Genomic DNA, 22,299 nt, shown 5'->3' with positions numbered 1-22,299 from the left:
CGTCCATGTTAGCATTTGATGGTTTGAGCTGGCAGTTAAATGTGCTGTGTGTGCATGACTGAGCTCACTGGCCCTGGAATTGGGAGAACACTGAGACCTTTTGTTTCCCCCATTTTAAGACATTGGCGTTGTTAGGTGGAAATGACAATAATGATAGACATTCAGATAATAACAACCTACAGATAATGTCTAATTGTTCTTTTAGGGATTATGCTGTTCCATATCAAAGTCAAAACACAATGGTGTCTTGTTTGCATCAAACCTCTCAGGGCACTTATTTGCCCTCACAAGATGTCCCTGTTGAGGAGAGGCATCAGCCAGAGTGCATGTTTCACCACATCGTAAGTTGTACAAAAAAATAGTTTGATCACTTTATTCCAGGCCATTAATGTAGAGTAACAAACAACTTTTCCAAAACCACATAAAAAAAAAACATATTAGGTCCAGAACCCTAGGCACTAAGGCTACAACTAACTATATTTGAGACTTAAAATAAAAAACATTAAAAATTCATGAAAATTAAACTTTTTGTGATGCACTTTTCTTTACTTCAGTAGAAATTTAAGACACGCCGTACGTTGCTGTGACACTAACAGCTATTAGCTTAGCCTAACAGCTTGGTATGGAGGCTGGAAAAAGTGAAAAACTGGCCTAGCTGGAGCAAAGTGACCAGAGAAACTTTCAAATGTGGTCAGTTTACCGTGCTCACAAGAAGTGACCATATGAATGCCCCCTCTTATCATACTCATGATAAAGTAAGTGGAATTTAGCGTTATGCTCAGGAGTTGTGATGTGCATGAAGATAAAGGGTAGCATTTCCACATAGAGACCTAAGAGATCAATGTACAGTAACATATGGCAATCATGCTGACACTGCCTTGTAATGTGTTCCCTTATGGTAACCTCTTTCATGTCAGGCCACTTAATTACATGGCATTATGACATAGTGAGTTTCATTAGTATGCAGCATGACTCAAAACTACCAGAACTTAGCAATTAACATATTTGTTAAATGCAGACAGGACAATGACAAACTGTTTCTTTGCCCCCGTTTTGAGAATTCTGGCAAGCCTCATATGATTTTCCTGACTAAATATGCTGTGCTTCTTTCATTCTGAAAAAAAAAACTTGTTGTGAAAATATGAAATGCAATCCTGTATAAGTGAAACAGTGTTTTAGATGATCCAGCGTCACATTTCTATCATGTGTTGTCCGTAGTAGAGCAACCAGGAAGGTTCAGATCTTCTCGAACCATTAGGGCACTAATGGATTGATCATGTCTGTTCTCTTGGGTGCAGTAGTGACGCAGGAAATGACCATGTTCATAGAACAACATGATTTACCCTGAGAAACCACCTTTAAGACGACTACTTTATTACTGTATCAACACGCTTCAACCTGTCCATTAATCTAGAGCCCCTACCTCTCATGTGTATTTCATCTGAGCTGCATGTTCAGATGCTGAAGATCAATAAGCAATTTACTAGACTGTTGAGTTGCTTATCTGAGAGCACTCATGCTTTGCTTCAATGTTATTCATATGAATTATCAACTCAATCTGGATCATGAAGCCATTGGGCTTTGTAAAAAATGAGCTGTACCACCAATAGTTTGATAACTACTGAAAGTAGAAAGATAGGACAAGCACAAGACAATAAAAAGGAACATGCCAGTACAACAGGTACTTAAAGTATGACCCAAAAGCATAATTAAGTGTGCCAAACTGAATCTAAAATCAGTTCCACAATGATGGACCTTGAAGGGTCAGTTTGATCATTTCTGTTTTAATAACTGTGATCATTTTTTGGCAGGAAGGAAAGGTTTTTGTGTGATGTGTGAAGCTGATAATGTTCCAATCTGTTCAAGGTGAGGAGGATGTAAAAAAAAGTTTTACCCAATTCAGTCAGGAGCACTTGTTGAAATAGTTCTTTATTTGCAATGTATTACCTAAATTTGACAGTATAGCTCTGTTTTGGGAGCCCCCTGCCTTTCTATGTGCCTCCCTGGAATGCAAAAGCCTGAGGTAATGAGAGCCCACCACCCCTCTATCTTTTATGCGAGTACATGAAAAACTAAGGCAGTACACAATGTAGTATACAGTATGCAGTATGCGAACAAATGTCAGAGTTGTAGTATGAGAAAAACACCCGGATGACGTACTGAATCGCGAAAAATCCACAGTATGCATCGGACTAGTCTGCTTCGCCTACTGTTACCCACAATGCAACGCGCCTGGTCCCATATCAGAAGTGAAAATGGCAGAGAGTGGAGCAACAACAACCAGAGTAGCAGAGGAATATAAATGTAAGAGTCATTTCTTTTTTATCTTTAAATCCTCATCATCTCCACCACTGAAAGTTAATATAAAATGCTCTCTCTGGCAATGTATTTGCAGATAAGTTACTCGTGGTTTGTTTATTTTGTACATTTTCAATAAAGTTTTTTGGGGAAAAAAACTCAGCCGTAGCCAACTTCTGTTTTCTTCGAACTGAAGACCAGCGTAGCATACTACAAAAATTAACCCAACTGAACAGTCATACTACATACTGCTTATGAAAGTAGTATGTAGTAGGCAGTGCCTACTACATACTACTTTCATAAGCAGTATGTAGTAGGCAAATTCGAAAACAGCCCCTGTTCCTAGAGCTCCCTACTCTTCCACACACCAGTGTTAGTTGTTAAGTGTATATGGATGAACTACTCTTTTTTTGCACTGCATTTTCTTAAGTCCACTTTTAGGTTTGGTAAATCTATATTTATTCTTTTAAGAATGCTTGGCATTAATAATTGTGAAAACTTTTTGATAATCTCTATAACAGCACTTGAGAGGCCACTCGTGCCCGGTTTTCTGCTTTATCCACTGTCCTCTCTGAATAAAGGCATATGGGCCTGATTTTTTTAAAGTAGTGTTAAAGTAGTTTAAAAGTAATGTTTTGAAAATTTAGCCAAAGTTGTCACAAACACCCACAACAACAGAGGCAGCTGCAAAAAAAGCCTTTCAAATAAGAAGCTGAGACTGAGATTAGTGTTTTTCATCAAATGGCTAAAATGAATTTGTCAGCAAGTCTGACTCCATAATTGCTTAAGCCTTGAGTCATGTTTTACACATTTGGGGCCTACATTTAATCAAGATGTGTCAAGATTTTTCTCTTCACTATAGATGTGAAACATTGACTTGCAGTAAGCGTGGAATAAAAACATGATGAAACAGACGGCTGATGTTCTGCACACTCTGAAAATAGATACAAGTCAATAATTGCAGAGATGTGAGAACTCATTAATGTGAGGGAGATTTTCCAAAATGCCACTGCAATCAGAGTTGATTTTTGAACCTTTCCATAAAGGTTCCTGTATTTTTATTACTTGGATGTCATCAGTGGTACAATAAAGACGCCAGAAGCGAGGGACAAAAATGTTTCCAGGCATCTTTGGCTTTACATATTTTCCTAACAGCTCGGTGGGTCCTTCGAGGTGCAGGTGACAGGGTGGGTTTAGTACAGTCATCTATTGATTCACACACCTCCAAATGTAGCACATGTTGACATTAAGGCCGCGTTTACACAACGCCAAAAACAGTCAAATCCACTAACATTTTGTTGCGTTTAGGCCTTGCATTTCAATGAGACTGCGTTGCGTTTTGCCCGAAAACAGAAACTTTTGAAAACACTCTCCAGAGTGGAGAGTTTTCAAAACGCTCCTCCATCCAGCCTCGTAAAAACACAGAGCAGAGCGTTTCAGGGTGAAATGCTGATGTCACCGCATGCGCACTCGCAGTTTCAGGTGAAGGTTGCACATGCAGCTACAACTTCCAGTTAAGCCATTCCGGTCCAGTTGGTGGCGGTAATGCGCCTCAAGGCTGGATTGCCAACCTTCTCTCACAATATATATGTGTATATATACATTAATCACGGTTCGGTACGTACCTTGGTTTTTGGGTCAAAGTTCGATACATTTTTGGTACAGAATGGAACAATGCGAAATCATTTGCTTGTTTAGCATGTTTATTAAACCAAAAACTTGCCGTTATTCAGCGAGGGGGGGGGCTCTTCAAGCTCCGGTTGGTCGTTAGCAACAGCCATGATGCAAAATTCAGACACAAGCTCCTGTGGCTACGGAAGCTCTTTGATATTCATTTTCTGATTGGCTCTCAATGAGACGTCAAGTCCACATGATATTCACATGATCCCAAAGCACGAATCACAGACCACTTTCCTTATGAACGTTCCCTGCTCAGCCAATCATAGACGAGTACTCATGTGAATATAAAAGAGCCATGTGCAGCGGCTAACGTAAACTTACTGTACTGTTCGAATACAGCACTGTACCGAACCGAACGGCCTTATGGAGCGGTTCGGCACGGATACATGTACCATTACACCACTAATATATATATATATATATATATATATATATATATATATATATATATATATATATATATATATATATATATATATATATATATATTAGTGCTGTCAGGCGATTAAAAAAAATAATCTAATTAATTACAGGATTTGTAATTAATTAATCTAATTAATCTCATTCTAATCTCAAATCTGCTTAAGGTCCCCAAACAAAAAAATTGAATTCCAGGACATTAAAATTACATTAAAAGACATTGAAAAACATTAAAAAATAAGGTGGGAATATATACAACACATTTTCAGGTGCCCTGAAGCATAAGGAACACATGAACCTACCTTAACAAAATCTATCTTAACAAAATCTACACAGTCTTGCACCTAAGATAAGCTGATTTGATTTTTAGGATGGTTTTTGCTTTTGTCACATTTTACTCACTGTGGACTCAACTGTCACTGCAATATGAACTTCTATACTAGTGCTGCACGATTTGAGGAAAAGGTGTGATTTGCGATTAGGTGGACAATATTGCGATTGCGATTGTGCTTGCGGTTTTAATAAAAAAAGTTGTGTCATGATTAATCTACAGACTTGCTTGGTTATCATGGAGAAAAATCTGAATTGCATGTGCTGACATTGCGATTGCGATAACCTCTTTTGCGATTACGTAATTGCATGTGCTGACTTTGCAATTGCGATTGCGATAATCGTCCAGCCCTATTCTATACTTCTGTGAGGTCAGGAGGTCCCGGGCTAAAGGCTAAAAACTGTGACGAACTATGTACAAAACACTTAATTCAAGTCTTGGATCAAAGAAAAGTGAAGTATTCTCAGTTTAACATGCTCTGAACACACAAACTGTTGCTCATTGGTGCAGAGCAGCCTCAAGCTGAAACATGACACCAGGAAGACGAGAACACCATTTTTTCCGAGTAGGACAAACGGTTTGTAAATACAAGGCATTTGGAAATAAGTGCATCTTTGAACGCCCCGCGGGTTTGGAATCCAGATTAATCTGCATAAATTTTTATAACGCGTTAATTTGCGGTGTAATTAATTAATCTATTTAAGGCGTTAAAATGACAGCCCTAATATATATATATATATATATATATATATATATATATATATATATATATATATATATTTATATATATATATCCGACTTGTCCTCTTGGAGTCGTATGAATGTGAAATGTTTTCACGCCTAAGGTGTGAACATCAATGCTTTGAATTCTCATATATTGCAGAAGAAGTGAAACTTGAGGAAGGGTAGTTGTGAATACAGCCAGTGCAGTTAAAAGACCCATGCTTAGTAGAGGAGAAACACAGGTGGAGCTAATTTAGTTAACGAGGTGTCAGATCCTTAAGTGTACCAATCTGGAATGGCATCATTAGCACCTGTGAGTGTCCTGGTGTGCATGAATATCCCCGGTGCCTTGATGGAGATCAAAGTCACAAGGTAAATAAGGTGAAGGGACAGGTAAGGTAATGTCAAAATAGAACGGAAGCAGTGATGTGGAAATGATGTGTATTTTCAGCGCTGAGGACGAGAGAACATTCTAAGCGTTGCTGCTTCACCTCACAACACCTGCTGTTTGAAGAGCTACTTGGCATTTGTCTGATTTTAGGCTTCTAAAAACTTGGCAGTTTCATTGTGGCATGAGCCAGCTCTCTGCCTTTCTCTCCTGACATGTTTGAAGAGCAGTTAGCTTTCACCACCGACATCACCTGCTGCTGAAGTGTGTGAAAATCTGCTCTCTAGAGTGTACCTACAGGCTGGCTTTTCTGGCCTTAACTCTGTATGTGCTCAGCTGATGCAACACACATTCAGTACACTGGGTTTGATTCGCTCCTTCTTCCAACAAACAAGATCACTCTTATTGATCTGACTGCCAGCTGATTCCTGGCATAGCTCTTAACTTCCCTCCACACACGTATTCAAACAGTCATAAAATATACAATAGATCGACCAATAACGAATCACAGCTTCTACCAAACAGTACAATCTCAATAGGTTATAATGCAACTCATAACAATGAGAATGTTAAGTAAATACCAGATTTCATGCCATGAACAGCTCCACGGGCTCAACCTTTACCTTTCTAATTCATTACACCAGTCACAGAGGCGTTATGCATGATAGCTCTTTCAATTGATGACTGTCAAAGTAATTCCCTAAAATAACTAATCTTGCAAAGCTTATTTCTCAGCTGTAAAATCTGTTTTTATAGACTTTTTCATGTGAGAGTATTTGCAAAGGTAAGGTCTCAGACGGAGACACATTACTGCTCTATTGAGTGCATTGAATTTTGTTGAATGAAGTCAAAATAGTCATAGAAGCTCAGTGACTCTGGCTCGGAAAGATAAACCATTCTGGCCTCGCTTCCACTCTGCCTGGTTGCTATGGTTATTTTCCTACTGAATAGTACCCCTAATGCATGTTTTATACTCCTCATTCTTCAAAAATAGCAGTCAACAAAATGATTTCAGTGATTTTTTTTTTGTTTTTTACCAGTATGTTCCAACAAAACAACAGTTTAACACTGAAGAGGTAACAGATGGGGATAATTTCCAACCCAAAGTCTCAAGCTTCTGTCAAACAAGCTCAAAATGTTCTCAGTGAATGTACTATTTCTAACACTTCCTCTGAGAAGAAAAAAAAACGGATCCTGTTTGGAAAATGCTACTTTGGTCGTGAAACGGCAACAGTCTTGTGAATTCATTTGAACAGATTTTCAAGAGAGAAGCTGAATCTCACGCCAATTGAGCAAAAATATCAACACTTCTGGTAAATTTTATAGGGTTTGAAACATTTAGCACCACCTGACTGTGGCCTGAATATTTCTTGCCACCACAGGGCTTCAATACATTCTTTTCTTCTTAGATTATGTCTTGGCCCTTTGGGGCTCCAGGGGCAACTTAACCAGAAGGCTTAACCAGTTCCTCTTAAAACATTACTTTTAATTGAAATCAATATTGATTGATTGGGACAATAATTTTTATCTCCTTCATTTTGAGAGGTTCAAGCATTCAGCCCTTACAGCCTGAGGCTCTTTTCATTCCCCCACTCTCTTTGAGTTTCCTGCTCTGTCCACTGTCCTTTTTTCTCAAAATAAAGGTGTTAAAGCCCAAAGCACACATGAACCATTTAAACAAATATGGTCTCCAGACCTCTGACACAATTTAGCTTGCACAGGATCCTCACACCTTCTCAAAGGTCAAAAAGTATCACTCTTGTACTCGAGACATATAATATTTACAGTTTGGCTAAGTTTTGTTACTAAACTATACAGTTTGAGAAGGGATACTAAGAAAGAGTGTACCGATGTTGATGCAGGTTATTCCTTGATGTGAAATGGGGATTTTCATGCAAATGAAAGACAGAAAAGGATCAGGTTAGTCATCTCCCCAACCTGCAGAGGAGCATGAGATCAAGAGCAGCAGACTGTTGTTGTGAATTTGCGTATTTGTGCACTGTCAGAAATGTTACAGTTAATTAAAACTTCAAAGGCAGCAGGCAGCTCCTTGATAACAACTGCAGGTATCACAAAGTGTGCAGATACATTTTCTCCTCCTCCTGCGGCAACAGAATATGCAGAACATATTATAACTGAGTGCAAAATCACATTAAGGCCTGCAGGCTTTTTCTTAATTCGCTCTCTTCCATACACACAACCCAGCAGTGAGAATAACCTGTGAAAATGGAGAGAACACAGGCACCGCAGCAGAGAGTTCCTCACGTAATACTTCAGAATGTGTCTCATAAAAATAGAGTTTCAGTCTAGTTTCAATACAATTTTACACTAAATATGAAAGAAAAATCATAGTTCTACAAGGGACTACAGTAGTCATATGATCAACTAGATCATTAACACCATTACAGGTCTGACCCTTTTGATTCTTGCTGACAGCACCCACTGCTTACTGAAGAGTGGGTTTGATGGTTGCAATATTGGAAATGCTGATTCAATCAACTTTAGATTGACCTATTATAGCTGATGGGAGTGTTTGACCTTTAGCCTCCTGGCTAAGAACAGCTATCTGCTAGTCAAGGCGGTCACACCCCGATATGCCATCCATCTATTTTCTACAGCTTATCCTGCTCAGTGTCGTTGGTAGCTGAAGCCTATTTCAGCTGTCTTAGGGTGAGAAGCAGGGTACACCCTGGACTGGTCACCAGTCAAAGGCAGAGACACACACAAAGACTGACAACCTTTCACACACTCACACCTATGGGCAATTTAGAAACACAAATCAACCTGATGAAAACCAGGTTTTTGGGCTGTAGGAGGAAGCCAGAATACACGAAAAAGGAGGGCAAATTGTCCATCCATCAGTTGGTCAACCCACTTCTCATTACTAAAGTTTGCAGCCAGCGTAGTGTTGCCATAAGAGCTTTATGTTCACGTGACATAAACAAAGTCATATTCTCCTAGCAAAATTCAACCTGATCCCAGATATTAAAAAACACTGCTAGAAATAACTGATTTTGTTGCAGATTATCTCATTTTGATCATGGACAGGCAAGAAAATGAGACTACTTCAAGATCAGTCATCAAGCCCTCATAGTAGCTTCAGGAAATGTTCTAAGCAAAACTGGTACCACAAGCACTTTTTCTGTATCACCATGGCTGTATTTGACTTCCTTTTACACCCCCTTATGAGTCATGAGAGCTGTTTTCCTGTCATATTTAAATATTAAAGGCCTTTGGAGTTGTCCCACTTTTTTCATGCAGTGAATTTTCTTCTGTATCTGCGAGGAACCAGACAGAAAGATAACCAGTGTAAACAATGTATGTTGAATCTTACAGACATCCCTCATGTCTGCTCATTAGTCCTCTATGACCCTGAGGTGAGGCCCTTCATGAAGAAAAATCCTCCAGTCTCACCTGATATCATTTGAATAAAGATCACTTCTTAATGCTGCAACAAAAATAGCTGTTATCAGGAGACTCGCTGGATGTTGCTCATTTTTTACAACAGTCTACTTACTTAAAGCTGTCACCTGCGGTATCTGTAAAAGTAAATCTACATTAAAAAAAACTTGTATCCTTGTGTGGAGGCAGCGAGGATCTGTTTCTTGCTGAATCAGCAGACATTAACTCGAATTAGTTGTGAGCTTAGTGGTTTCCAGCAGAGACATGACTCGCACAACATAAGTATATTGTTTTAGTTTGTGGGTGTCATCTCCAGGTGGACAGTCTCACCCTCAGTCCTCTTCTCTGTCATGTGCGGTGAGTCATGTCTGTGCAGCACTATTATTATCAAGTCTGCCCAGTGCAGGGAATAGGAGATAAGCTGCAGTTGAGGATTAAGGACAGTTCGAAAGACTTAAGTTTGAAAAATAAAAAGCATATCCTCACTTCTGAATGAAATCTTGCCTCACAGATGGGATCTTTATTTCAAAGATGATTTTATAAGTCAAAATTTCCTCCAAGTTCCAATTACAGTAGGATAATATTCACAAATGCTACCAATATAAACGTTATGCAATTATAAATTACTACATTAACAACATTTAAAATCACAAGGGCACAGCAAATATAAATAACTGCTTTGCATTTTTGTAAGCCTTCAAACTTTAATACAAGCTTTCACTTTCCTTCAAAACTCACCAGTTTGAGATTACTGCATGACGTCTAGCAAAGACTTTTTGTTTTAGCGCAGGTTGGGGAAAGAACTGATGGTTCAAAATCCTACCCAGTTCTCCTCACACATAAAGTGTCACTTTGATTTACCTACCACAGTCCCTACAACTACAGCACTGTTACAGTCCAGCCACCAGAATTCAGGTGAAATCACTTTATGAAGCTTTGCCAGCAGCAGTGTGCAGGACATGGACTCTTTTTGTTTTGGGGTCTCCCTCTCAGGCTGCGGACGCTTACGAAATGTCTTTGCGGCTTTCCTTGTTGTATAAAGAATACACATAAGTATGGATACTAAGTGAAGGAATACTACCAGTTAAAAAAGAAGAGTTTACTAGCGGTGGAAGAAAAAATCCAGTAACGGAACACCAAGATTTTTTTTTAGATAATATCAAAATCTGGATTCTTTGTCAAAATATCGTTTTTTTTTTTTCAAATTCAAATTCTTCATTTCACTCTTTGTGAAGTTACCACCTTTCTCCAGCAGGGGGTGAGATGTTTCTCTCTCACTCACATGATGTGCATTTTATGGGAAAATATGGTTCCTAATATATTTAGTAGACATTATCATCATCTTTTAACTTTTCGCAAAAAAATCACAAGAATCGTGAAAATCGAAGAATCGCAATTAAAATCAAACTGGCACCCCAAAAATAAAAATAGAATCAAATCATAAGTGCATCTCGCCTCAGCCTTGGAGATTACTAAAAGGTTCATTTCCATTATGTAACACACATTTTTTAAAGCTTTTTGAGTTGATTTTTCTCCTACATATGTATTAATTGAACATTAATTTAAATGTATTTGAATGTAGTGATTACATGTCCATGACTGCCACCTTGACTTTTATTTCCAGAACTTCATCATAATGTTGTTATTTCTTCAAATTGAAAGACCTAACTAGTGAAAGTTAATCATGAGAAATGTATTTCTGTAAAGTACGCAAAACTACAGCCTCAGTGAAACTTACTCATTTACAGTTGCTACAGTTTGACTCCCCATTGCTCCTCAGTGGAGTGTAATAAAATGAGAGGGGAAAGTCCGACTTGATCTGAACACAAATTCACTCTTCAAATTCAACCTGGGTTTTTTTTAATGAAATACATGAAAGAAAGTCCAGGATGGGAGTCATCTGTTGGCTACCCCCAAAATTTCTGAATTTCAGGGCTGCCCAAACTGACACCATTTGGCTGGCTATTTTAAGAAATACTGGTGTTTCAGAATCCTTCATCATCGCATACATGGACAAATGTGCATGTGTGTGAGCACAGAATGGCGAGCACTAATGACCCTCACTTCCTGTGCTGTTGCATCATTGATTCATGCAATATGAGATTTTGTTCCTGGTTTCATCTGTGATAAAGATGAACCATCCAGTCAGAGGGTTACAGAGAACTCTCCAGGATGGTGCAACACAGTGCAACCAATGTATTTGTACAACACAGAGAGCTATCAGAGGAAAGTTGTTGTTCAGTTAGCTGTTTTTCTAGCCCTGTGATAAAATATGGATTGAAGTATCAGATCAGCTTGTCAGAGGCATGTCACAGTTTTTTATGCCTACTAACAGCTCAGTAAGAAGGATGGCATCTTTTTGCTTCTGTACATAATTTGGTTGTCTGTCTACTTCCTTACATTTCAACTGAGCTAAAATTCTTATGTGACAACATTGTTGGCAACGCCATAGCTCATGTATTCAACAAAAAAAGGAACTGGGTATTTAGTTCCTCTCAGAACTCACGACTCAAAAACACAGGAAAGCACTTGGCTGATTGCCGTAAACCCATTACAATGTTTGATGCTCTCCTTTCTTGCTTCAGTGACCACCATCAAGCGTTCATTTTCTCTTTGTCGGAGCAAGTTTGTTTCCTCGATAAACAAACAAGACAAATACAATCATTATGTTGTCTCCACTCCATCAGTTCTGCCTCAAAGTTAAAAGCAGAGAAGCACTTTAGACAGCTGCTTTATACACAAATAATACACACAGGTTAAAACGTTTTACCCATCATGTTATCACTTAAAACTGTCGGAAGGATTGTTGTTTTGTTGTCTTTGTTATTTGGTTTTGCTCAACTTGGACAATTTCATAAGGTGGCATCATTTATTTAAAGTGCTCATGTGGGGTGTATCAACTATGGGATTATAAAAGAATCTCCAGACAATAATTGATTCCTGTTTCATAAAACAACATCCCCCAGTACCACCAATATATCTGTAACTGAGACGTTTCTTCCCAGTTTGATAAAGGAAAGGTTTGAGATTTGGATGAATTTACTTGCTACTCACATGCACTTATGTTAAAAATAGTAGTTCTACAGTATCAGTTAAGAACACTGGGCTAAGCTATAAATTGTGGAAAATGACTGAAATTTGATTCAGAAGCAATACTGACATTAATTTATTCATTATTATATAGCTTATATTAAATACCAGTGATAACTGATTCAGAGGTGATATACTGTCCTTTTAAATGTGGAAAGGGTGTTTAAGGAATGCTGGCATTCCCACAATGCCACACTGACGAGGCTGCCTGCAGTGTCTGCAGCTATTATTTGTTTACTTTTTTGATCAGCCTTGTAAGCATCAGCATTGGTCAATGTCAGCTTTTCAAAGTGACATCAGTCAGCCCAATTTATCTGTCTGTCTGTAGTCAGGAGCACATCCACAAATACCTGCTGATTTTCAGATAATTAACCAGTTACATCCATTGGCTGTTTTGAAATATGGATGTCACGCCCCTATTTGGCCACAATTGTAAAATGAACACAAAAAAACCCCAAAATGTTGCCTTGATGAGGCTGATGTATTGTTTTAGTGACATATTTTGGAATAAAAGCATGTTTAAAAGCAATCTGTCTGGTGGCACCATGAAATCAATGGCACGCTCCATCTGCTAACGAAAACAGCAAAGATCCCTCAGATGGCAACAGTCTACAGAAAAACAGATTTCTGTTACTTTTAAAAAGGAGGAGGTGGTCTTTATGTCTTATACTGCAGCCAGCTGCTAATGTTTGGCTTCACTCTTAGGGAGATGGGTGTCAACCACTTTTATATAGATGCATGGATGAAGATGAGTATTATCATTTTTGACCTATGATGACAAAAAAATTAAGCTCAGTACAAAACTCATGGAACTACATCCATAATATTGAATGTTCATCTCTTACATCACTAAGCCAAAACACTTAAGTATCTATGAAAAAATAAGGTTCAGAAACATGCTGAACAGGGCTGAACCTGTGTCCCTTTCCTCATGGTTTACATGATAAATGTGTTTTCAATTTATTTCTCCTGAATCCAGAATAAAACTAAACAAAAGGTTCCTTGAGATGCCAGACTTGCCTCAGGTTTCTAGAGGCAGCTGATAGCTAGCTTAAGCTCAAAATTCAAGATTTTTCAATGAAAACTTGTTTGCTTATTTGCACTAAATCATTTTGACATGGTTTTACAGAGAAACTACTGCATGAAACCAATGGGCACTTTTTACAGCAGATTTTTTGTCTTGCATGGGTTCAAAATCAGATATGCGACAACCAACATCAACCATGTCTTCATGTCATCTTTGTGTCACTACGACTCAATTCATTATTTACTGGTGTGCTAGCCTGAGAGCAGACTGATCTCCAGCTCATGTTTTATTTGCAGAAAGACTGGGTCATGGCGAAGCCAATTACCGCTGCGTATGAGGTTTGTGCTTTTCAGACATTTTGCAAATCAAGCTTGTATTTACAAGAAATATTGTGTCAGATCAGCTACAATTGGTGGTGGGAGCATAGAATTGAGTCCAGAGCTTTTGGGGTTGACACCAGATAATAATTCTTCTCAGAAATACGGAAACTGAGGGGTTTCAGACTAATTCACACTTCACAAGTGGTGCTGTGATGTCAGGCTACATGTGAGCTATTCATATAATGACATGTCAAAATGTCCCCAAGGAGAAAGCCCATCTTAGAAACACTGTTACATCTAACTATTGTGCACTTTGCTCTACTTTTATCTGTAGCAGATTCATTTGCAGTGTAACATGTGGATCAGTTAATGCTCTGAACACCTTTTCAAGATTTTCTCTCGCAGTTTTGTTAAAACCAGCTGTGGAGGATAACTCTGTATAATACATTATTATTCCCACTGAAGGCTGGTAATTAATGAGTGACTGTGAGTGCAGACCAAAAACAAAAAAAAACAGCTCTTGGAAATTTCCAGATACCTGGATGCTATTGTTTTAAATCCCATGTTAGACATGATTACTTTTAGTAGAGCAAGATGATAACAAACAAAGCCTTCTGAATTGGTTGTGAGGGGAAGTAAGGAAGTGGCAGTGAGTGGGAGGGTGTGCGTGTTTGTTGTTAGTGGGTACATGCATGAGTGAGAGGCAGAGGAAGAAAGGGGTTGTGTGTATTTGCAGCACCAGGACTGTTTAGAGTTTATTTGTGAAAGCCCAGATTGATGTGTAGCGCAGCTTGGTGCTGAAGTGTGACTGTGTTAGTGTTTAGTCAGAGTCCACAGGTTTGATACATTGAATTAAGCGTTCTGGGCACTTTGCCAGCTCTGACATCTGAATGCAGCCTGTTGAAATGATATCTGACTTTGATCCAAGTGTATGAACACTTGTTTTAACGACTGAAGACACAGCGACATGCTCCTTATCACAATTAAAAACAAGGACTGATGGACCCTGTTCTCTGTGAATGTCTGTGGTAATTTCGACTTGGCTCTCATGGAGGAGGAAAATGATTGGACAATTCATTTGAAGATTTGATGCCAGATCAAGTTACGCCCCAAGCATTCATTTCCTTGTCCAAATTAATGTCAAAAACGTGGGTTATTAATGAAATTATGAAGAAAGTGCTTGTTGGATTCATTCCATTTAAGTCTAAGTCCAGATACTGTATTTGCAGCAACATACATTCTGGTATTTTCCCAACAAAATGTAAGGAGTCATCACCAGCCGTCACCTACCTAGTAAGAGCAGTTTCACTTCTCTGGCCGCCTTCTCTCCGTCCTCTCGGAGGTTTTTGTCGATCATCTTTGACCGCTCCGCGGCTGCCTTATCCTCGGCGCTCACCGTACAACCCATGGCTCCAAACACAGGGACGCACAGACCTCTAGTTCGAAATAGAAAAAGCAGCCTTTGAGTGCTGATGGTCTCAGTGAGCCAGGAGATGCCAGGAGTATCAGGAAACAGAGGGTTCCAGAGTTTTTACCCACGCGCAAAAAGTCCTGTTCTACTGCTAGATTAGCAGCTCACAGCTAAAGCGGATTCACCAAATTCATCTAGTTACTTTAGCAGAATCTCAATCTGGTCCATTCTGTTTGAACGCTCAGTTCCCTCTGTCCCGCATCCTCCACAGGCTGGGATGCCTCCGCTCCGCTGCACCCTCTCTCTTCTCGTCGGCCTGCTGAGCTGAGCGTTGCGCGCCTCGACTCCTTCACTGCTGCAGTCTTTTCCTCGTGCCCAATTACGCACCTCAAATATTCCTACGACAATAGAAAGTGTAAAACCATTCCCACCAACGTCACTTTAGCCGACTTGTCGCGGTAGTCCAATTAAAGCAGGTGAGCTCTTCACGGCAGTTTCAGTGGAACCAATTAGATGTGAAGGCAGCGAGACGTGATTTTCATAGTGCGGTGTGCAGACTGCAGTGGGCGCTGTGCCAGCCTGCCTCCTGCGTGTCTCGTGGATTCAGCCTCTCAGACGGAAAACAAAACGTCATTGATCCGTTTGAACTGTCCTCAGAGACTGACAAACTCAAAACGGGCAGGTCTGACTCTCCTAAGGAGTTGGGCGAGCAGTCAAAATGGCTAAAACGTCTTTTTCGTTCGTTTATGAAATTCCTTAGCATGCAATATAGGTCAACGGCGCCCTCACATGGACGTAAAAATTTATGCTCACTGGTGCCTGTCAATTTCTGAGCCTTCCGTCCTGTACAAACATAAATACACATACATAATAAGTACGTTTACATAGCTCCTATCACTCAAGAAAACGGGCTCTGCCTGTTTTCAAAAACAATGACATTTTCAAAATGCTTTAAACGAAGTCAACAAAGAACAGGTCACATGACAGGTGTGACTTGGTTACAACAGAACTTCCTCTCATGACGTCATTAAAATGATTCATTTAGTGTTTCTACTGAGTCATTTTATCATATTGAGCCTGAAAACTTTTTCTGAGGGTATAATTGTCCATTTTTACTTTTACATAATAGATGATTATGTGGTTGAGGGTTAAGAACCATGAAATGCATGCACACGGTTTCTTCTTCTGTCTACTACAAGGCTGTCACAGTTTTTCATATTCAACTTCTTAGATCAGAACATATGCAAAAAATCATAGTTCCTGAGATGTAGAAAAAAATCCCAAACAGGCCTCTTAGCTTTACTGGCAGAGGGATACAGTGAGAGCAATGCAGCTTTGTTGGATTACGGACCATCAGATCAAGACCCAGCCCAAGTGCCAGACCTGAATACCATTTAAAACCTCTTGAACATTATCAAGAAGAAGTTGGATAGTCATAAGCTAACAAACAGAGCTGAGCTGTGTCAATTTTTGCCCCAAGAGAGGCACAAAGTCACCCAACATCGATATAAAAGGATGAATGACAAAATGCAGGAACACTGTCTTTAAAATCAGCATGATTCCACGAAATATTTATTTTTGAACACAAAATATTGGCATTGTATCATTTAACAATTAATAAGATGCGTTTTTCTTTGCATTATCCGAGGATAACAGAATACCCTGTTCATTTTTTATTTTCAAATAAATCCTCTAAATTACGATATATTTATTTGAAATTTGTGAGAGGCAATAGTCCATGAAATAAACCACAAATGTTTATATGTACTTAAACACAAACCTAAAAAAATGTAATATCCAAGAAACTAAGAATTTTGTCTGGGTTTCTTTATTTTTTTCTGTGTAAGTACAAGTTCATAACAGTTATGCTGTCATCGAATATTTAGACAAACATAATCGGCTGCTTAAAAAAGAATCAGCTTCTGCTGTGAGGAAATAACGACAACACAGACAGTGTAAAAACATCTACAATTATTTTATTGTCAAACTAAACCTGTCCCTGCTATTTACACTTTACAAGCTACTGTAAATATGCATCACAAATATAAAAGGTTTACGTTTATATGTACATTATTTATAGAAAGCCACGTCTTATCATCAAAATTCATGTACCATATTATACTTTTGTAGTTGTGTCATGTTCATAGCTTCATGTCAGAACAACAGCTATAACATAGTACCACAATGACCGGTTTAGGTAGGTGAAAATTTCATGTTAGAGATAAAAGGTGAGGATTTATAACTGTTCACCTGTTTTAAAGTATTTCACGCAGCAGGTAGTCAGATGTTATTTTGGCACAATCCGTAAAAGTGAAGAGAAACTCTAAATACTATACATGACAATGCTAAACCACAATATCACTGCTAGTAACACGGGAAAGAAAAGGGATGGACGTAAGTACATGTTTCCTCTGCTTTTGTTCCTAAATCACCCACGAAAATCAAAATGCTTAACATACATAAAATAGTTAGACATAAATAAAAAGAGGAAAGTAATGATTTTCTCATTACTTCTTTAAACCATCTTTGGATAAGAGCAGCATATTTGTTACGACATTTCTCTGAGACTATTTTGCCAAGCTTGCAAGCTTGTGCAGTTGGTATAATTTTTTAACTTGTGATGTATATTTCTTTATCATAAAATGTTCCTGTAATCTATAAAAATAATTTCTTGTAGTTGTCAGTGCTATAATTGGACATAAAACTCAACTCAAAAATTACCAACAATATAGAATACCTAAATAAAGCCTAAAATAATGCATCTTCACTGACAATCCAAAAGAAAAGTAATATTTGCATCATGTCACATCTTTGACAAAGGGCTTCAAACACTGATATATAACACTATCATAACAATAGCACAGGTCTGAACTTCAATACACTTCACAATAAGATGCCAAAAGTACAGTATTACAATCACATCCATGTATGACAGTGTAAGTCGAGAAAGTCTGTGTCACTGTGCAGGTCACTAATACACACCACTGACAGACGTGACATCACAGCATGCAAACACAAAACTTCAAGTCTTTTTAGTCAACAAGGGTGACTGCAGGTCAAAAAAAACTACAAACCAGTACAGCAAAGACATTACAGCACAACTTAAAAAGCCTCATACATTTTAAGATCAAACAAATTAACTCTGTTAACTTTGCCACACCCACCAGTGGGTCTATGTTTACAAACACACATTGTCGGCAAACCCAAAGAGGGTACGGGATCGCTCTAACAAAAAGACTTCTCAAGCATACCCTTTGTGATGTCTTGCTAATACAGTGTATTAGGTTTCAATGCATGGATTTTAATGATATCTATTACCCTTTGGTTGTGGCATGTCTTTGTCTTTTGATGTGAGCGTTAGTAGTGCTAACAGGCTGTTTAGTGCATCTTGGTAGTCTGTAGAACTGTTCCTGGCTATAGTGGTATCAATCTGCTTCACTAACTCTGGGCAAGAAAAAACTCCACTAGCTATTTCTTTAATAAATTGGGCTAATATACTGTAAACACAGATCATTTAAATCATAAAGTGTTTTCTAAATTTGTTAGATCTTGTAATATGATACTTCAAAGTAGGAATCAGCCATTTATATCTATAACGTGAATGCTAGAACATTCATATCTATACTGTCTCTGACCCAGGAACCACAGCTAAATGGCCGTATACTGTCCCTGTCAAAATAAACATATCTTTAAAAAATGTGATTATTTATTAGCTAAAATCACAGTTAAGCATATATGTGCCTCTTTGCAGTTCATAAATCATTAAAAATGTTATAACTTCCTATCTTGTATGTACTTAAGCTAAAATAAAAAGTGGTATAATACATCATGTACTTGGATCACTGACTTCATCATATACAGTATTTAAATATAGTTCATCTGAATTAAAAACACAGATATAGTAGCTAAATAAATATACACTCCTGTTTTGTTTCTATAACTGTGTTTGTGTGCTGTTCCAGCGCTTAAAGGCACCAGGGTTTCTGAAGCCGAGACAACTGAACAGCTTCTATGGCACTTGACTGATCACAAAGTGAAATATAATCTGCTCACTAAGGTATTTAAACTCTCATTATGTCTTTATATGACACCTAAATGAACAGTCCAGAGGCTGCTGGTTAGACATGAGATCATCTGACCTTCCTTTTTGTGCGTCTTTTTAAAAACAAGTGATATCTGTGTAGAATACTTTAGGAGTTATTTCACCATCAGTGTCCCTATTCATATTCTTTTGTCTTCGTGTACAAAAGACAATCCTGTGTTTTTCTTTTTTCTCCTGTACAGTACCAGCTGCAGCTGTTTGTGTGTAAATAAGGAGGAAGCAACAGGAAAGGACCTTTCCGCCATCATGGATGGATATAGTCATTCTCTAACAGAGGAGAATTAAAAAGACCCTGTTCAGTCCTGATTAGTCATAAAAAATTGCATTGCACTGTGTTAATTCAATTTGTTCAGATATGTGTTACATTCCAGTCAAAGAGTTAAAGAGCTTGATCAGGCTCCAACATTCTGCTCTGTGTGTTTTTGTACGGTTACAAAACCCAGGCTGTGTGCCGGGCAGCCCTGTAGTGTGTTCCCACTGAGGTGATAATGCTCCCTTTACATTAAGCAGCCCCCCTCCCATCCCACAAACATACACATACACATATACACACTGTGGCAACACTTAGTGGCCTCCTGCTGCAAGACCGCCCCCTGTAGTCCAGTCGATGAAGATGAAGCTCAGACTCATCACCATGAAGGAGACGCCCAGAGCAGCAAAACAGGCAGCCTGAGAAAGAGGTGGAGGGTTACCATCATTTTCATTTCAGAAAGTGAAGTGTGGTTTCATTATCACTTGGTCATGAACTGGCATAATAAGGGTTTAGAGAGAAGGAGTCTCACCAGTATCTTGGGAGTAGAGTTCATGGGTTCGTCCTCTTTGGGAACAATGCGGATGTAAAAGACAGCGGGGAAGATGAAGATGAGGCATGGAGCAGATGTGGCACCTACAAAGAGAAAGAGAGAGCTGGTTAAAAACAAAGCAGTACTGGCACCAGCTTAGGTCAGAAGTTAAATCACTGTCCTCTTGCACCATGTACCATATACCATGCTTACTGGGTAACACACAAATAATAATAATAATAATAATAATAATAATAATAATAATAATAATAATAATAATAATAATAATAATAATAATACTATTCGTAATATTTTTTTAGAGAGCGCTTCCAAAAACTTCAAGACACTTTACATGGTAGACAAAGATAAAGTGCAAGTTAAAATAAGATACAAATATACAAAAAATTTAAAATTCCAGTAAAATATATGCATAGAAAAAAACACAACAAAAACTGTTAAAGAGTGCATGAGAAAAGCTACAATATGTTAGTTTCAGCTAAGAGCAGTGTGGAATAGGTGAGTTTTGAGTTGAAGGCGGTAGGGTCAGCAGTGCCATGGATGTGTTGAGGTAGCGAGTTCCAAAGGGAGGAGGTAAAGGTACATACCAGTTTAAAACATTTAATGTTTTTTTTTCAACTAATTAATGTGGATTATCATATTTATATGTCACTTTAACCTCCCAAAACCCAGCATCCACATGTGTGGGCATTACATTTCTTCCCCTCAGGTCCATGATACTTCATTTTGTAAAACTTTGACCTATTAGCCACATTTAGGGACTTTGTCCATGTCATTTTGTGGCGATATCACAACATTACACCCATTTCAGTGGGTGTAATGTTGTGAAGCCTGAAGCCTGTTATTCTTGTTGTGATTTCAGAAAAGAACCCCCAGTGTATTTAAGAACAATAACACTAATAACTAATAGTGGACTTGTAACACAAATAACCAAACTTTCTGGGGTCTCAGGAGGTTAGGATCTCCTTAAATCCCTGTATAGCTGTATGGGAGCCAAAACAATTGGTAAATTGTGTTCAAACTTGCTATCCTTTTGATCAGGTAATGGTAAATCTATGTTTAACCATCGAAAAAGCTTTATGAGTCTATTAGCCATAGAGAGTAGAGTTTTAAAAAGGAGAATGCTCACAGCTGTCTCACCCATGAAGCTAAAAACTTGATTTTATAATTGTATCCACATTCATCATTTTGTATAAGAGTTTTGAGTGTGATTTCCCGTGTTGATCAACTAAAGAAGTCTCCTGACTGTGGGCCCTGAAAACAAACAAAAGTTGGTTTCAAACAGCTCCACATGTTGCATCATCTCTTCCTGTTTGCTGTTTCTGTACATTTCTGTCACAGAGACCTCCCCATGTGTACCTAAATGCATGCACGTGTTTGTCTAAGTTGAACCTGTTGCTTTGAAGATGCCCTTGCTGTTCCTTTAGCTTACGTTATTTTGACTTTCATCTCTAACCTGTGCCTGACCGTAAACCCGATGACAGAGTGTGGCAATAATATTGACTCAAGTCACCGATAAACATGTACCGGTCACGTTTTTTCTTGGTTGTGCTATTTTATGCTTTTGGGTGACTGAAACTAGTTTTTAAAGAAACAGACACTGCTAAACAAACAATGTCACTTAACAGAGACTGAATGAGTAAACCATTATCATGTTAATTTTACAAACTGAAAAGACAGTGCCCTATACCCTTTTTTGGTGACAGTGATTTTTATGAGCTTTATATTTCGTGTTGTACTAACCAATAATGCCAAAGATGCCCAGGATGTTAGGAGCAAATATCACCAGCATGTTGATGAAGGTGAGCAGAATGACAGCGATGGCGATGTGACGCAGCCAGTTGAAAGACTTGGTAGGGAATATCATCTGCTGGATGGCTCTACGCACCTATGGACACACACACACATACAAACAGAGGATTCAGTGAAGAAATAAAAACCACAAGCTCATGATAAATGATCACAAAGAAAAATACAAACTTACAGGGAACAGCACGATAGGGACCGTCAGTGTCACAGCTGTGAGAACGGCCACTCGCACACACAGGATCAGCGTGTCATAAGGGTCAATTCTGCTGTAAGTGTGCAGAAGCTCAGGCTCCACATTACCTATAGAAGCAAAAAGAAAAGATGTCTTCATAGTGTCAGTAGCCTTGCCTCAAGGTACACATTTTCACCACTAGAGGGAGCTGTGGCTCTATGTGGAAAAAAGAAAGCAACCACTGTACCATGAAAATACTGAGAAGGAGTACTACTTTTCATTGTTTAACTCTCACATGCAGGAGAGTCAGCACAAACCTTTCTAAA

The 22,299-nt window shown here is 38.5% G+C and overlaps 2 protein-coding genes across 6 annotated transcripts in view; both read right to left on the bottom strand.

The window, feature by feature from the left end:
- gnai2b (guanine nucleotide binding protein (G protein), alpha inhibiting activity polypeptide 2b) overlaps positions 1-15,801 on the bottom strand; it is a 53,492-nt gene extending 37,691 nt beyond the window's left edge. Inside the window, exons 1-2 of one of the 2 annotated variants that reach the window (XM_074666685.1) lie at positions 15,219-15,801; positions 14,970-15,115 (exon numbers count right to left, since the gene is read on the bottom strand). In XM_074666685.1, the coding sequence (XP_074522786.1) occupies positions 14,970-15,087 (118 nt within the window). In that variant the 5' untranslated portion in view covers positions 15,088-15,115; positions 15,219-15,801. Of the gene's footprint in view, positions 1-14,969 lie in introns of both variants that reach the window. The other variant, XM_074666676.1, reaches the window with a different exon arrangement.
- A 1,245-nt stretch (positions 15,802-17,046) lies between these two features.
- slc38a3b (solute carrier family 38 member 3b) overlaps positions 17,047-22,299 on the bottom strand; it is a 31,384-nt gene continuing 26,131 nt past the window's right edge. For all 4 annotated transcript variants that reach the window (XM_074667774.1, XM_074667783.1, XM_074667757.1 and 1 more), the window contains 4 exons: positions 21,977-22,101; positions 21,736-21,880; positions 19,975-20,078; positions 17,047-19,861 (listed from right to left, as the gene is read on the bottom strand). In XM_074667774.1, the coding sequence (XP_074523875.1) occupies positions 19,757-19,861; positions 19,975-20,078; positions 21,736-21,880; positions 21,977-22,101 (479 nt within the window). In that variant the 3' untranslated portion in view covers positions 17,047-19,756. The remainder of the gene's footprint in view (positions 19,862-19,974; positions 20,079-21,735; positions 21,881-21,976; positions 22,102-22,299) is intronic.

This window comes from Halichoeres trimaculatus, unplaced genomic scaffold (assembly GCF_033239565.1).
Source record: "Halichoeres trimaculatus isolate MK-OKI-2021-1 unplaced genomic scaffold, fHalTri1.1 fHalTri1_scaffold_1, whole genome shotgun sequence".
In the NCBI taxonomy this organism is placed as follows: Eukaryota; Metazoa; Chordata; class Actinopteri; order Labriformes; family Labridae; genus Halichoeres; species Halichoeres trimaculatus.
Note: the sequence above shows the minus strand (reverse complement) of the source record. Positions and strands in the feature narration are given on the sequence as shown.